Source organism: Ambystoma mexicanum, chromosome 2p (assembly GCF_040938575.1).
Source record: "Ambystoma mexicanum isolate Mex_15411 chromosome 2p, UKY_AmexF1_1, whole genome shotgun sequence".
Taxonomy (NCBI): Eukaryota; Metazoa; Chordata; class Amphibia; order Caudata; family Ambystomatidae; genus Ambystoma; species Ambystoma mexicanum.
The window spans coordinates 1221981514-1221999285 of NC_090923.1; the positions used below are offsets into that span (position 1 = coordinate 1221981514).

Sequence of the window (17772 nt, forward strand, 5' to 3'; positions counted from 1 at the left end):
CTCTGGCGGATCTGTAAACGAGAAGGTGGGATGGGTTAGTAAGGTGAAGAGGGGGTAGGATAGTGAGAGGAGTGGTGTACTGTTGGCAGCTTCAACTCAGTAGACACCGGGTGCTGAGCTTTGGTGCGGATATTGGATCGGTGTCAGTCCCCGTGTGCTGTTGCTCCGGCTTATGTGTTGTTGCAGTGTTGTGAAGTGCATGCGGCTTACTGTGCGAGAGATGGTTGTGCGAGTTTTTGAGTGAGATCAGTATGCAGAGTTTGAGCTTATATTGGTTAGTGGGTTACCTGACCTCTAGCATGCTAACATTCACAGTTCTATCCAGGTGGAGCACCTGTCGACCCTCACACCTCTATCAGGAAGGGGCGCAGGCCAATAATGCCTAGGATTCCATCTAGGTGTGAGCATGTCAACATTCAGAGTCCTATCTAGATGCAACGCAGGCCAATATTCACAATTCTGCCTGAGTTTGGACATGCTAATATTCACAATTCTAAGTGTGGCCGTGCTAATATTCAAAATCCTATCTAGATGCAACGCAGACTGATGATACTATGAAAAACACTGACATAACTCCAATATCTTGAGTTGGACTAAGGACGTAATGTAACTGATTAAGTAGCTTTGTTCGGAAGCCTGAGCCGAAGCGAACTTTGACTAAGACTGCAATGTAACTAACTGTCTTCATAAATCGTAGCGCCTCGATGCCCGACGGCTTCGTGCACTCTACAAATGCATACATAAACTTACATACAGGGCAGTAGTGGAAATGGAAAAAATGTGGTGGGGGATCCCACAACACAAAGGCGGGGGGGGCGTGGTCTAGAGGGGGCGGGGCACATAGTGGACATCCAGCGATGCTGGAATACAAGAAACGCCTGCGACGCCAGCATTGCCTTTTACATTCCGGCTTTGGCACTGGTGTGTAATGCACAAACAATTCTCGCTACATATACAACTGAAAGGAATCAGTTGTACATGTAGTGAGCATTGTGCATTACACACCAGTGCCTAAGCTGCGGTAAAAGGCAATGCTGCCGTCGCGGCTGCGTTTTTTTTTCTTTTTTTTTAATGTATTCCAGCGCTGTTCATGGGCTTGGGCGGCTGACTCTGGCCGGATCCCGAGATCCCGATCCATATCTGGTGCCGGATCTCGGGTCCACCGAGAGCCGGCCCAATGACCAGCACTGATACAGGAGGAAATAATTCAAGTTGCAATGCCATAAAAAGCCACTCGCCACCTCGATTCTACACATTAAGACAGCACACCAATGACCAGTCCTTACTCTCCAGGAGTAAATCATTACCAAGTCATTGCTCCGGAGGATAGCTCAGTGGCAACGTGCTCGCCTTGGAAGCAAGACAACACGGAACAACACAGGTTCGATCTCCAGGTCAGCGCTTAGAATCTGGGTATTAAGCGCTTTGTAAATAACATCATATCATAACTCATGGCTAGCGGAAATGAGGAACAGTGTGGGCTTAAGAATAAAACACAAGGACCCCTGCACTCTTCGAAGGTCAATAAAGGATCACAAAAAAAGTAGCAAAAAGAAAACTGCCTGGGAAGGCAGAGCAGATGGACTTAACACATTTCACACCAGGTATCTACATTGTTCTTGTGTAGGAATGGCAAACTCGGCAAAGCACGACAGACACCTACAGCACAATGCACTTTTTAAAGTGCGTTATTATTTAAAGCGTGGCTCTAGCTCGAGAGCAGTGAAGCGCTGCACAGAGCGCGGGTAGCCACATTTGGGCTGACATCTTTTAACAGTAGCGCAGTGCTCCGAGGCCGGTGTGTCCATTGGAATTAGTCCTTGGTCAGGTGTTGCACTTTCTTTGTCATATGAACCTGCAACCGCAAGCGGCGACACCAGTGCAATGCAAAGGAACCCAGCTGCACCCTGAACAGAGAGCAGGCTGCATTTAAAAAAATAAAGAAGTTGGCTTTTGTTCATCTGTGGGATAGTCATTTTCTAGTCACTTCCATAAGGACACTACCCGACCTGAATGTGGCAGAAGCAGGCAAATGGTATCTGTATAGGCTCATATTATGGCAGTGCCCCTGAAATGCCCATAAAAAGAGCCAAGACTGTACACTTAACCAGTGCTTATTTTTACTGCCAGGGCACACATTGTTCATACATCAAGTGGCTGAACGCGCACTTGGTTAAGACATTTTTACCACGGTAGCCGATTTAGACCCGTAACTAAGCCATTACCTTTCAGAACACTGCTTAGAAATAACGGGTGAATCCCCAAAAAATCCGGAAAGAGATTTAGGGGGGGTGTGTTATGGGCGGGGAAAGAGGCAGGTAGTGGGTGTGAACGGCTATAGAGACTATGCATGACCGCAAGCAATCAATGGTTGTGTAAAAAGCCACATACCACCCCACAGGCTGTGTCCAGTAGTCGAAGTATACAAAAAGAAGTAGTGGAACTATGTTCCCTGCGGACCTGTCCCTGCTCCCCACAAACCCCATCGCCACGCCCCCCTCCCATGCGCAATCCAAAACCCCCCAAACACCCCTGCTGTTTAAGGGAATGTTCAGTACAGTGCAAGTTTCAACTTCTTCCTACACCTTGACTTTGAAAACGAAACCATTCCGGAATAGTTTCTTTGTAAAGTAAAAGTATGGTCACAATAAAACATTTTTTTAAAGTAAAGGAGCACCTCTCCCAATCCCTCTCGCCCACGGGCTGTGCACCCTCCTCACATCCCATCTTCACTCACTATGCCAATAGCTTTGTCTCATAGGCAGCACCTACAGTGCCACCTAGTAGCCAACACTAAAAACAAGGCTACACAATAAATGGGGTTTAGCTGTCATTTGGCAATTGCTGCCTTAACTGCTTCATCACTTCATGCCACAACTAGAGGACAGCAATAAAGTTCACAAAGTCAAAGTAATTAAAAGCACTTAAAAAAATATATATAAAAACACAGGCACACACTTTAAACAAAAAAATAAAAAAATGACGGTACGGTGTTCTGCAGGCTACGACTTTCCAAAAGTTTTATAATGCAACTCTCATGATCCTTCAGCACCCCTTTATTGGCTAGGGCGGGTAGGAATTATACTCCCAAACATCCGGAGAGTTAAAGGTGGCCGAGCCCTGAAGAAGAGCAAAACCAACACGGGCCTGTCAAGCCAGAACATCTGGGACTCCTTCAATTAAAACAGCAGCAGAGGCAACACGTCGCAAATAAGTCACACAATGTTCAGCTTTCAACAAATTAGCATGCCAGAAAAGTACACAAAAGGAGAGAATAGCACCACTGAGGCAGATAGATGTGTATTCATACAAGTTTACCATCCACCACAAAGCAAACCATTCGGTTTTGCTCCACTGGGTGTCACTAAAGCGACAGACACCAACTACAGTATTATCTGTGGTGGGAGCTCAAACTGCCTTAAATCAGAGGGTATTTTGCCCATTTCTGCCCCTCCCGCTTTGTATTCTGGTACTTGTAGTTTTGCTTTTTCTCCCATTATACATGAACTAGAATGCAATGTAAAAACAACTCCACCGGATAATCGACCCCAACCTTTATTGGGCTATCGCCGAGACTGCGCATCAGATAAGAGACCCACAAAGCGACAAGTGCCAGAATTCACAGACATCGCCATTAACTTGCACGCTAACTACACACGACGCAAATAACTACACGCGAGTGACACCGCACGAACATGTTAAGCGCTCTCACATTTAAGACATGTTCCCCAGATCTGGCATTGCCCCAACAAACCGTTGGTATGTAAACTTTGTCAGATTTGCATAAGATCCGTCACAAAGACCACAACTCCCACAATGCATTATTTTGTTGAATGAAAACACGGGACTTTAAATCTGACGTTGGGGGGACATGTAGTTATATGTCCTTACTACCCAGTTATTCAGTCTCGGACCTGGAGTACGGGGCGCCTTCGGGTTGCTGTTGCCAGCCTCACCTCAGCAGCCGCAGGGCATCGGTGCCAGAGCCCACGATGACGTAGACGGTAGGCTGGGGATCCTTGGCGTCGGTGCCGTGTCCACGGTCCGAGGCCGGCGCGTCATACGACATGTCCGTGGATCTGTGTTGTGTGTATGTGCGCGCCGTGGGGTGGTTGTGTGCGCACCCTTAGCCTGCTCCGTAGGTCTGTGGGTGGGCAGCTCAGTGCTCCTCCAGCAAACACCCCTCCCAGTCTGCTCGCGCCTGTCCTCTTGCGGCGAGCGGAGATACTGCAACCGCCTGCACTTCTGGGGCGCATTACACTGCAGCCTGGAGCCACAGGTCTCTGCGCACCGCACAACCCTTCTCCCCTCGTCCAATTCATTTCACCTCCAAGACTTGGACGTAGCAAAAAAAAACACGGCAATTCAGGATGCCGGGCCAGGGCCAGACAGACGCTAGTCTCAGTGGCTGGCGTCATTGGAAGGCCCATGGGAAATGGCACAGAGACCGCCGGGTTCACTAGTACTACCCAGGCCCACTGGAAGACAGGCGGAGAAGGAAGACGCGGGACTCACTCTGGCCGTGACCCAGCCATACACGCAGCATCTCGGAGGAATATGTTAAGTCTGTATCCCGGCCTGCAAAATTATGTTGTCACTCTTACAAACTGCCCGGTATGGACGAGTTCATACAAGTTCCACCCCTTTAATCTGCGAGCAGGTATATTTGCTCTAGAGCAGAACTCAACACTTGCCCGTGTTAACTATAGCATTTACATACATGCAGACAAACAACCCTTCTTGGTCTCCAGCTCCGTCATCAAATTATTCCAACCATCTTGTGCTCGATTTCATATTGAATCTCCATTCAGCCCCCCCTCTCCGGCCTATATTTAGAGCGAAAAAAATAAAACAAGACCAGGCAGTGTTGACATCCCTGCCTCCACCCCATCTGCCCCGATGTTGATGGAATTAACATCGGCGCAGTGTGAGTCAGTCTGAGTCATCGGCCGGGGGGGGGGGGGGAACTCCAGCGGAAGTGATGCAAGGCGCCCATGCTGACAACAGCAGGATCGGGCCAGGCACAACCCAGCCAATAGGATAAGCGCCCCTTACGCTTCAAGCGGCGAGCCGGGTAGAAACTGTCAATAACGCAACAGCAATGATAAAGCGCGCCAGCGGCCGGTGCTTATGGGCAAGTTCGCTGACTTGATGCTCCGCCCCCCTCTGCATGGTCTGTGTGAAATCTCCTATAGAAATTATAGGTCAAGCAGTGACAAAGCAAAGATGCCTGACTTTATTTAATCGCAAAGCCTCATATGCCTATAGCCACGTGCCCTCCAGTGAACACGGAAGTTGCAAGCGTGGCAGGAATGCGGGCGGTGGAGAACTATAGTAAATAAGCATTGGCAATGCCAACAGTTTGGGCTTTTGTGTAGGCATGGCAAAGGCACTTACGAGATCCCGCGGTAGTGGTATTGTTAACTACCTATTGTTGGCAGCAGGTGCAAAGTGGTGCGAGTACCTCAGCATCTAATAGAAGTACATGGCAAAAGTTTAAACCTTATGCAATGCACAAAAATGTTGGCTTTGCCAGTGCTTGTTTTAAACAGGATGTCACTGGCTTTGCCAATGCTTATAAACCGAGAGCCTGAAGGCAAGTCTGGCAAGATATTTATCTTGCACCAGCTCCAATTAAGGCGTTGGGCCTGATTTCGAAAAATGTTTTCAATGGGACTTTCCCATGCTAACACATTTTTGTAAATCATGCCCATTAACTCTCAGCATATTGCTTTGAAAAAACATTGGCAGGCACTTCAAGTGCAAAGTTTGATGGTAAGGCTTGATTAAAGCGAGCTCAAAGAGTTCCCATGAGGAGGTATTTTGGGCAGGCAGAGGTGGGAATGGACATAAGGGTTAGTTTGGCCATGGACAGACAATGGGTGGGCACATAACTAACCCAACAACACTTAGAGACTCTGTGTCACTCCTCATAGGTCATTGCTCCTTATTTGTACTCCAATGCAATAGTTTCAGCATATGACACCTAATAGCGCAAACTAAAAAAAAAAACAGAACTACAAGCCCCAGAATACAAGTGCCTGTGTCTGAAAAGGTAGAACTGGCTCAAAGTGACTTGGCAGCCCTGCCATTTCCGACCCTGCTTGCAGCTTGGTAACACTTAGCATACATGCAATGATACAATGTAGAGCTTGCAATGTAATTTGACCGAAATGGCATGTTCTTTTAACAGAACTGTGCAGATTGTCACATGTGGGAGTGGGACTCGATTCGATAAGAGATCTCAAGTTGCCTCGTGTGAGATGTTTTAACCAGTCTTGGCTTTTTAGCTCATATCACTTTGCAGGCTGCCACTTGTTTTCTTTTACCCATGTGAAACGCAGGACTACTGGTCCCAGAATGCAAAGTGGTGTATGCTAAAAATTCCAGACTAGCTGACTCCCTTAAACCTGACATGGGTCTATTAAGGCACGCCAGTGAAATCTAGGGATATTGTGACCGAACGGCTATGATACAGGTTACCAATCCTGGCCTTGTATTTAGCAAATCACTGAATGCTGCCCTTTCTACTTTTGGGTTGTCGTTGCACCAGTAGAACTACAACTACCAGAATGCTTTTATTTTGCACTACGTAACATTAACCTGAATCCCAGGGCTTGAAGCTTGCTGTCCTTATGGTCCTCATAATATGGAACCATTCAGGCCAACCAAGAGTAAAGTAGCATGACACTCTGCAATGAGTGGATCTCACAGAGTGAGTTTTGAGTCAGACCACCTTGGGAAATTCTGTTCCTTTAAGAGTCAAAGCGCCTGCGGGTGGGGAGAAATGCCTCAAACCGCCGATTTCATGTGTCAGAAGGTTCTGCTGTGCCTGTTTCGGGTAAAATCATGTTGTGCTTGTGTGTCTAGTCTTGGTGGAGTCCGAAGTGCATGGCCAGCCCTAGGATTTGCAGGCCTCTGGCCGGCAAAAGGTGTGCAGTTATCATTGATGTCACTATTTAATTGCATAAATTGTGAAATCAATGATATTAAAAAACAATATTATAGATTGAGTCTTTAATACGCAACAGTACCATGGGAAGTTAAATTGAAAACATTGTAGCCGTGAGTAAGGCAGGAGAGAAATAAACTGTGAGGTCCAGTATATGAATTGCCACTATTAATATTTACCCATGTGGAAATATAAGGAGTGAGACTTTTTTCGAAGTAGCAAACCGTGTGAGCAGAATACTTTAAATAGACTTTTAATTTTGGCAGACAAGGGATTGTGAGATAAAAAGATTTGACCGGCAGCACACCCTTTGCTTAAGTGGAGAAGCTGAGATTTGAGACCAGTCAGCAATTCAGGAATTTTAACACATCTCTTCCCAGATGTCATTGGTAGAACTATTGTTTGTAAAAGGTCTATTTGAACTTTTGTTTGCAAACATCATCTGACTGTGGAAGGCATTACAATACAATGGTGATTGTATTTTGCTAACTGAAGTGAAATACTGTTTTTGCAGGCATTTCCCAAATGTTTTTATTTTTATTGTGGCTATATTTGGCCATTTTGTCCAAACTAGCAATATGCTTTAATTTCAGAAGCGACACATAAGGATTATTTTGGCTGCCAAAAGAAATAAACTCCAAGTGAGTTCCAAGAATGTCGTCATGTCAGGGCAGGGGTTGGCCCTGGGGCAGTCGGGGGAGGTTGAGTCTAATGCAGGATTGCCTTTTTGTGCAATAGAGACTATTTACCTGGGAGGTCTTGAGGCAGGCAAGTATGCATTTTTTTAAATTAACAGTCCTAAAAGAAAAGTGAGGGTATCAGGGTGTAAGGGTGCAGAAGAAGGACTATGACACAAAGGTGGCATGTTTGTGGCTAAATACTTTTATACAATAATATGGCAAGAGAAAACCTATCTTTCCTTATTCCTAAGAGGAGTTTCTCTGCCTCAACTAAAGATCTTAGGTGACTGTCAGGATGTCTGTTAGCGTAAAAGTGTCCACTGTCCTGTGTTAAGAAAACCTCGTTTGTGCCCTTTACATTAGAAGCTAAAGAGTAAAGCAGCACTGTTCTGGTCCTAGGAGAATGCCTCCCTTCTCCTGGGTTATGGTCAAAGTTCCTCACAATGCTTCCTTGGTGGGCCAGGAGAATGCCTTGCTTCTCCTGGTGTTCAGTCTCAAATATCCTGGGGGAATGACTCCCTTCCCCAGGCCCAAAGTTCCAAACAACACTTTCTTCCTGGGCTATGAGAATGCCTCCTTTTTCCTGGCGCTTGATCTCAGTCTCAAAAAGCCCAGGGGAAGGACTCCCTACGCCAGGCCCGTTGGACTGCCCTCCAGGTCCGACTTACCAGGAAAATGTCTCCCTTCTCCTGGTAATCATAAAACAGTCTCTTACAACCAAGGGGAACGACTCCCTTCCCCTGGTCTTCGCTTCACTAGGTTTCACACCTATAACATCCAACTCTGGTTGTTAGTAGGGTCTACAACCCTGGCTTCTCTTCTTCTTCTTTGGTTTGGCCCACTTGGTTCACTTCCCTGCCAAGCACTGCCACAGGGAAGATTACTTGTATCTCTCTCTTGGTTTGGATCCCTGACCCTGGTTTGTTTGTTTGTTTATTTGTATAGTGCACAAAACCCAGAGGTATCTAGGCGCTTAGACTTAAGAGATTGGTTACAGTGTTTCAGTTACAGAATAGGAAGCGTAAGGGGTGCAATACAACAATGTGGCAAGTGCAGGGTAATACATCATAAGCAAAGTGCAAAGAAGAGGTACGTAGTGAACACATCCATTAAGCTACACCCCATGTTACAGGGCAGCAGCACACACAGATGCAAGAGTCAAATCAAGGAGCATATAAATGGTGTCTACCCCATGTTGCAGGGCGGCAGCGACACACAGATGCGAGAGTCCAATAAAAGTCAAAACACATGGTGCCTACCCCATGTTGCATAGCGGCAGCACACACAGATGCAAGAGGCAATTCAAGGAGCATGAACATGGTGCCCACCCCATGTTGCAGGGCACCAGCACACACAGATGCAAGAGTCAATTAAAGGAGCATGAGCATGGTTCCTACCCCATGTTGCAGGGTGGCAGCACAAACAGATGTAGGAGAGCTATCAATGGGCATGAGCAGTATAGCAGCGGAGTACTCGCCCTGGCGCCTCCTGCAAGTGGACAGGGAGTAGGCAGGGCCTTTGGTTTGGGCCTTTCTTTTCTTCTTTGATTTGGCCCACTTGGTTCACTTCCCAGATAACTACTGCCACAAGGAAACTGACTATCACTCTCTTGGTTTGGGCCCGACCCTTGTATCTCTCTCCTTCTCTTTATGTCCCTTTGCCAAGTACTGACACGAGGGATAGAGTCCTGCACGTTATATCTGTACAGGGCTTTTGCCTCCTGTACCTTCCAGCTCATACCCATCTCCGTGCCTCTCCCGTTAGCTTGCTTGTTCCCGGGATGCGCAGCCAGTTTTTCCTGAGGTCCCTCTCCTACTCTGTATGCTGCAAAGGCTTCTCTGTGTCTCAGTGCCTTCCCTTCACAGATTTCCGGCCCGGCCCTTGGACCGATGGTATGGACGCTGCCTCTTGCGATCATGTCACCGTCTGCCAGCCTCCCATTACCACCTGGACGCCATTGGACAATGGAGTCCCGTTGTCCTCTTGACTCCGGGAGGGGACTGCTCTCGGCTCTGTCCTAGCCTTCTCCGTATCTCCTGCCTGCTTCCCGGGTTTCACGGTCTCTCGTCCTTGTTGGCCCTTCTTGGTTTTTATGGCGTAGGATGAACCACACCTCTGCGGAAGTCTATACTGCTGCAGTTCCTTCTTGATATTGATTGCTCTTCATTGTTCCTGTGTCCCGCCTCATCCCAGTACTTGGATTACATATGATCCTGATGTTCTTCTTCATCTCAGTAATTTGCAGAACCTTGAGGTAGTCTGCCTTATAACAGTACGTAGGTCTTCTGTCTACAAAGAAGTTAGCAGAAGAGAGGCTAGAGTGTGTGGGGGTCTGATGTTCTCATAAGGGCTATACACCAGATGGTCGACCTTCTCCCTGGGGGGTGGGATGGAGTCCCTCCACATGATGTCCTCCCGCATTTTACCACCCCCATGTGGACTAGCGCGTAGCAGCCTCGCCTCCCTGACCTCATGGAAACGGGCTCCCGCTCCGGGAGAAGTGACGACATGTAGTGAATCATCACAGGGGCTCACTAATATATGCGTAGGAGCTGAGTACATGGGGGCAGATGGCGTAGGTACACCTGTTCACCTTGCCATGATCATCTAAATCACTGGTTGTGGCAGGGTTTCTTTCTCCTCTCCTGCTGGGTTCAGGCTTGGTGACGTGTTAGCATGCATCTTGCAGATTTAGCAAGTGCTGCTCACCTTTGATTGGGGGGAGGCAGGCCAAATGTGCTTTGCGGGTACGGGAGTAGCAGGGGATTATGAGGGGTCAGAAATGAGAGACAGGCACAACGTTGTAGTGTTTTCAACATCAGGCATCTTTATTAAAAGAAAAGGGTTGGATAAAGGCCTCTCTGTCCATATCCTAAAGAAAGTTTCCCTGTCTACGAAACTAAAACTAAAGACCTGTCTGTGTCTTGTCATCAAAAATATATAAACTGTCCTTGTTTCCAAAACATATCTGACCCTCACACTAAAATGAACAACAAAGAAGTACAAGGAAAAAGTGTCACTGACTTATGTTTAACCAGAATGGTCAAAGGTGAAACAAATAAATTAATCCAACAATAATGGTTTCTCAAAAAGTGCATTTCTTGGATCCAGAGGGTAGTTCCCTTCCTTGGATTATTTTAGAAAGGATAGCAAAAATGTCTTTTCCCTCAAATAATGTTTCCTTAAGGAGGGCAATAATGTCTCTTCCAGGTAACAGTTTGTCAAGGCTAGCAAAAGCGTTTCTTTTACACAGCTGTTATTTCAAGGATGGTAAAATGTCTCTTTTATACAACTGCCTCAAAGATGGCAACGTGTCTCTCTTGTACAACTGCTTCAAAGATGACTTCCTGACATACTCTCCTACCAGGAATTCTTGAATAGTTTCCTCATATCCCCTGGTATACTCGCCTGCCAGGCATCTTTGTACAATGTCTTTCTTTCATACACTTGAGTAGATTCCCTGGTATACTTTCCTGCCAGGTATCCCCTTTTTGGTACTATAGATCCCCTGGTGTACTCTTCTGCCAGGTATTGTTTCCCCCAAAAGCTCACTGCCCGATATATCCTATTTATCATGTCTTTTTTCAATGTTCTCTTCATTTCCTAATACAGCACAGGTGAACCTCTGCCCTGTCCATAATTCACTGACTTTGGATTTAACTTGACCCAAGCTTCCCATGTGGACTGCTCACATATGAAGACTTGTCCAAGTTCTGTATCTTAACTTCTTTGCCAGTACTTGTTTGCTTATGGCAATGCTTGCTCCAACTTTCCCCATATGAACGTCTCATATATGGAGACTTGCGCAAATCTTGGCTTTCAGCTTCTTCATTAACATTAATCTGCTTGTAATCACTTTTGCTCCAGCTTTACCCATATTGACAATTCAGGCATGAGAATTGTGCAAATTCAGTCTTTTTAATTTACTTTGGGGTTCATTACGAGTTTGTCCCAAAATCGGCGGTAACTCCCCCAGATGTCTCCCCACCGCAAGACCGCCTTATGGACCGGGATAAGGGAGAATGTGTCTGCCATTGGAAATCATCAACGGGACATGGATGAAATACGGAAGCAGTGGAATGACCTAAGAAACAGGGTGCGGATACTCATCAACACCCACTGCAGGGACACAGCTGCCACAGTCGGAGGCAATGTGATCCCACTACAACTCACACCATGGGAGGAGAGGGTCAAAAGCATCCTCCACATGCAGGGCCAGGAGGGCGTGGGCACTGCGGATCCGGAAGCCAGCAGCCACAAAGTTCCTGGTGAGTATATGAGTAAGTGGTCATGTTCTACAACTACAATGAAATGGCAACATGCACACCTGCAGTTACCCAGCCAATGCAAGAACAAGTGAATTACCTTGGTACAGTACAATAATGGGCATGTTGGTGATAAACCCATCCAAGACATAACGTTAGCAAGGACGTGGCCCACATGTAGGGTATACACAACCACCATGGAACCGTAAGCCTCATGGACATTCACCAATGTACAAAGTATACAGCAGCCATTTCGTGGAAACATGCCCAACACCCTTGTAATATAACGTCCGACCAAAGAACCGCCACAGACTACACAAATGGCATACATGCAACAGGTGCAGATGTCGGGGGCACTAGCGGGAAGACCTCAGTAAAGAGTGCCTCCCAATTTAAGACACACAAACACTACCATGGCATCCCTCATGTGACAGGAGAACAGGACAAGCCTGCAACAACGTACAAGCCCTACATTGGCACACATTCTATTGCACAGTCACCAAGTACATGCCAACATGGCCCAGGCAAGGCACACATACACAACATGTGACGTATATACAGCAACATGATGTCACTGATACCATCAAATTGCCTGTAACATGAAGCGTGCCACCCTGGGGTGGTGTGTCACCGTGACCCCACTGCACATTGTGTACACTGCATTTGAGCACACCCTACAACCAACCAACAAGTCCAATTGATGCACTGTTTACTGTATCCTGACAGGCACCCAGGACACCATGGACCCTGTGGAGGACACCAGCAGGACCTGCACGCACAGAGAACCAAGTGCAGGGAATCTTGCAAGGCATGCCACACCCATGGAGGACGTTGCCCTGAAGGAGACCTCCAGGACTGTGAGAAACCTGAAGGTGTCTCCCTAGCTAGTGCCCGGGGATCTGTCATCCATGTGTCCAGGACACGGCCATCGCTATTGGATCCAGTTCCTGAGGGTGGACCAGTGAGGGAGGATCACCTGGATGGGGGCTCCTTGGGGAGTGGGAGTGGGACACCGACGGGTGAGATGCAGCATCCCCCTTCTTTCAACACCTTTTCCCCATCCTACCATGTAGGATATTCCAAAATACTGCCCTCCCCCCTTTTTCGATACAAACACTTTCGCACAACACGAAAGACAACGGACTAACACCAGAGCTGTTTACCTGACATGTCCCAATACAAGGGTCAGGCAAAGTCAGGCAATTGACAAGAATCACTCACACCCAATGGCACTTTCCCTTCCCCACATGGTTATAAGGTGGAGCACAAGAGCACAGGACGAGCAAGGCAGACCGCACAACGTGAGAGCTAACTCAGCACACCAGTTCAAGAGGAGGCAAAAGACGATGAATACCGAAAGGGTGACAAGGCGAGAAGTGACCTTACCCTTTCCTATCAAGGCCCGTGAAACCTCCGCAGACGGAAACATAAGACAGCGACCAAAGGTCAGTGTATGTTGCAGCAAATGTTGATGGCACACAAGACCCTCCTCCGCTGATAACCAAGCCAGGGAGAGACGCTGGTCTCTGTGGTACCAACCTTGACTCAAAGGAGATCAAAAAACCAAGTGGTTCATCACAGCCGGTGAGTCGAGGGGAGAGTCGATAAGAAACCAGGTTGTGTTGAACGAAAAGTATGTATAAAGGGACTATTGCGAAAGTGGGGGAAAGCCTGCAACAGAGGCATCTGGCACCACATAGTGTCAGTTTGAAAAAACAAAACCCCTAAGCATCGTGTTGACCCCCCGTGGGCAAGCACGCTCCGGTCTCGACAATCTCCTAGGGGTTATGGATCACTATACCCCCACTTGGCTGCATTCGTATCAGGCCCTATGTCCACTGTGTTTACTCCTAGAATACTACTGGCAACAGAATAACAAATAACATAAAACACAAGAGACAAGAAAACACATGAATCAATTCAATTATAACAATGGGATACATTTATTTATGTACACACAGCTAAACATAATGCATAACAATGCAGGCAGCTTTAATGCTATGTCTAATTTGCACCTCTTATGCCTCTGGTGCAAAGCTGCCATGCAATGATTATAAGCCTTCCAGGTTTCTAATGCAAGCCTGTGCTGCCTAATGTGTGGTTCTAATGCAGTCTAATGCAAGCACCAGCACCCATCTCCTCCATGGACAAATCCACACCACCAATCCACACCATCCTTCCCACTCTCACTCTACACAATCCCTGTCTGGTTTCCCTTTCACCCAAAGCTCTTTGGTGTGTGTGTCTAGCCTAAACCATCAGTTAGCCTAGGCCGAAACCATACTTCCCATTCTGTTTCCAGCTCTGTCTTTGCCAGGCCTCAAGATCTGGTAACTGCCAACTGCCAAGCTCTCGATCTCTTCAGAGCCTCATCACCATCTCCAGCCAACAGCCAGCAACCCCTCAGCAACTCCCTCTCTCCAACTCTCTGGCAACTCTGCAGCAACTCCCTCGAACTAGCTCCAGCAAACAATTTCTAACGGGCTGTCCTCTCCTCCTTGGTTATAGTCCCCAATGACGCACATATCTCTCCATGGTTACTCTACTAAGAATGTCTCTCTCTGTGTCAGCATATAGCAATGCCTGCCTGTCTGTGTTATGTGTGTTCCTTGCACGGCATGTCCTGTCACTTTGTGTGCTGTCAGCTTGACATTAGAACATCATATCTTTCTTTCATGGCCATTCTGTGTGCGAAACACCATCTATTTCCCCGTTCATAACCCATTCTCTCCACTGTAGGCTCTGTTGGCATCACAAAATGCTTTCTCATGTAAAAGCACCTTCTCCCATCTCTCCATCGTGCTCATGGAGCAGCCCCCACCTTCGCAGTCTCTCCGCGAAGCACACCAAGCCAAGCTGATAAACTTCCCTTCTCGGACAAGGGTTCATATTATCTGTGTCTCTCTGCCAATGTTTACGAATACATTCTCAGTGTAATTCATAACAATTCTCCGCACTGAGCCCAGTGCGCTTCTGTCTCTCTCCATCAGAAAATGGCTCTCAAATGCCAGCCTAATGCTTTCTAGCGTTTACAATTTCTCTCACAATGCAAGCACTAACTACATAATGTAAACTCATTCTAAGTGCCTCAACATACATACATACATACATGACAGTCTCTATTTGTGTCTCTATAAAGCATAAAAATGTGTCATTCTAAATGGCTTTTCATGGCATTTCAAATATGACTGTGTGTGTCATTCCAGGCCTAATTCGAAGTTTCTCTCAGCCTAAGCGCTATTTCTAATGCAAACATAACTGCATAGCAAATCATTGTGTAAATATATAATATGTCTCTAAAGCACTACCATGGCACTTCAAATATATGCAAGTGTCATTCTATTGCAAATGGCAAAATGTGTCTAGCATGTTTCCCTATCATTCTAAAAGCAAATAAATTGCAAATGCATACATAGGTGACAGTCTAATAATATGGAAATTGTCTACTTCAACAATGTACTAATCAGAACTAAACAGAATGCAATAATGGAATAGTTCAATAGCAAAGAGTAATAATTGGATAATGGTGATTCTAATGATTCTCTAACAGCGAGTCTAATAATGGGTAATGGTTCTCTTCAGAGAGTACTGTCTAACAATGGGTCTTATGATTCTTCTAATAGGTTTTATGATTATTCTAAAAATAACAATCCCAGGCTCCTCATTTCATCCAATTCCACAATTCTCCCCTTTTATCCTTAGATAATCATAACAAAATATAGCATATGTCATACATAACATAACAATAGTGGCATGCTAATAGCAAGCAATATTACTGAAGGGAAAAAGCATACATTTCATGATGCATATTATTTCATGATGCAAAAAACCTTCTTTCAAAATGCAAACATTTCACTCTATCAGTGGCAAGCTAAAATATTCAAATGCAAATGTGTCAGAAATCAGAACAACATAGCCAAATGTCAAAGGTCCAAAGTCAAGCCAAAGGTCAGAAGTCAACAGTTTCTATAAGCCGAAAATTGTGACAGTGTCTGTACAAGCAGAAAACGAAAATGCAATGCATAGAATCAATGCACACGTACTGTGTATACAGGTGTTTCCAATTCAATGTGTCAAGCACAAAATATGACAATCACTTTCACAGGTGTCAAGGGTCAGTACAGATGTCGGTAGCAAACAGGTCAAACATTCCATAGATCAATGCATACATATCAGTGTATACATGCAGTCAAATTCAGTTATATTCCAGTCCAAGGTATTTCCAGGTCACATGAGGCATGTGTGTCCTCACAACCGTGTACAGTACAAATTCTAATGCAAACAGGTATCAGCCAAGGAATGTCAACAAAAATGCAATGTCAACAAAGCAAGTGTTCACAAATCGGATCATGTGTTCACAACGAGCATATCAATGTTCAGCAAAACGTTCAAAGTTCAGGTAGTGAAGGTTCTCCACACCAGCAAACGTGTGAAAACAGCAAAGTGTTGAAGCCAATCAATGTTCAGATAGCAGAAACGTGTACAAGCCAATTCAGGTTGGCCTGCTTGATAAATGCCAGCAAGCTAAATGAGTTTTTTGCACAGAACTCCAAAAAAAACAGGAGCAAGCAAGTGTCAGGTACCATATGTGCCCCACTTGTCCCCATGGAGTGATCAACATATGCCCTTCACTTCAAATGTAGCACCGGGAAACACTGCATGTCAGGACTTTCAATTGATGCCAATTGATGCATACGCTCCCTTTTGCCTTCACATCATGAACAAAGGCAACAGGTGCACTCATTCAGAGTGTTTACAAGATATTGCCAATGCAGATGGTAACTCTCCTCTGGACACAGTGGCCCTTCACCATAGGCCCATCTCTAGCAGGTTCAAATTCTCTCGTTCCTCTCGCCAGGTCATGCTGTTGTCATGCTATGCCAGCCAGTCCCATGCTCTTCAAATGAGGGACAGCCAGCGTTAAATGCAAGTGCAAAATGCCTTCAAAGCACCATGCTCAGTCTTCCTCACTCAAGAGAACAAAGCTTCACTGCTTTCAAACGTGGATCAGGCAAGAAATGCTTTCAGAGCGTGTATTCCTGCTCATTCCTGCTCATTTGTCTCTTTCTCTGCTCAGGCACAAACTTGTCTGGTGCAAAAGGCATTCCAAATGGATTCTCTTCTCGCTGCAGATTCCAAAAGCTGTTCACAAAGCAATTCGAATTTCTCTGCTCTCTTGCTGAACAATTTCTTTCACTGCTCTTTCACTCTCACTTGGCACAGGATGCTGCAAGGTGTATTCTCTCTGCACAATTGGTCACGATCTTCACTTTCCATGGCAATAGGTGTCATGCCACAAAGTCTCTTTAGTCTGGGTAGCAAGCAGATGTTCTGGGTACATTTTCAGAGCACAGCCATTGGACAAGGCCCACACCCTAAGGCCTCAAAATGGCCGGTCGGCATTCCCCAAAAGTGCTGCTGCAAAGCGTCAAGTGGTCAGATGCCAATGTCTCATCATTGCTGCAAACAAACAGCCATGATGCAAAGTCACATTACAAGGTGACAAAAGCCAGTCTCTTTCTCTGGGGCTGCTTCAAAACAGCCATGCAATGTCACAAGGTGTCAGCCATCATCAAAGTCTGGTCGCTTGGTCTGGTCATCATGCCGGTCATCTGGACATGCTGCTCTCAGGCGTCATGCTGCTCCAAATCATGGTCTCGTCATTTCATACGGCGATGCCATCTTCTCTAGTCATCAATGCAATCTTGGTCTGGTTAAGGTGTCTCCAAATTTCATGCAAAGAAACAAAAGTGCAAGAATCAGTCATACTCAGTTTCAGGTGTTTAAAAACCAAGAAATAAAACAGCATTTCTCATTGTGCGTTGTAGTGCACATTGCTAGTTCTCTGCTTTCCCATGTCTCTCAAAGACATCCA

The 17772-nt window shown here is 46.2% G+C and overlaps 1 protein-coding gene across 3 annotated transcripts in view; it reads right to left on the reverse strand.

The window, feature by feature from the left end:
- The window catches only part of TFE3 (transcription factor binding to IGHM enhancer 3), a 237049-nt gene extending 232191 nt beyond the window's left edge, over positions 1-4858 (reverse strand). The window contains exon 1 of one of the 3 annotated variants that reach the window (XM_069645496.1): positions 4721-4858. Coding sequence is in view for 1 of the 3 variants with exons in the window: in XM_069645491.1 (XP_069501592.1) it covers positions 3957-4069 (113 nt within the window). In the remaining 2 variants the exon portion in view is untranslated. Of the gene's footprint in view, positions 1-3914; positions 4656-4720 lie in introns of those variants that run through there. The other 2 variants (XM_069645491.1, XM_069645494.1) reach the window with 2 other exon arrangements.
- Positions 4859-17772: the final 12914 nt, after the last annotated feature.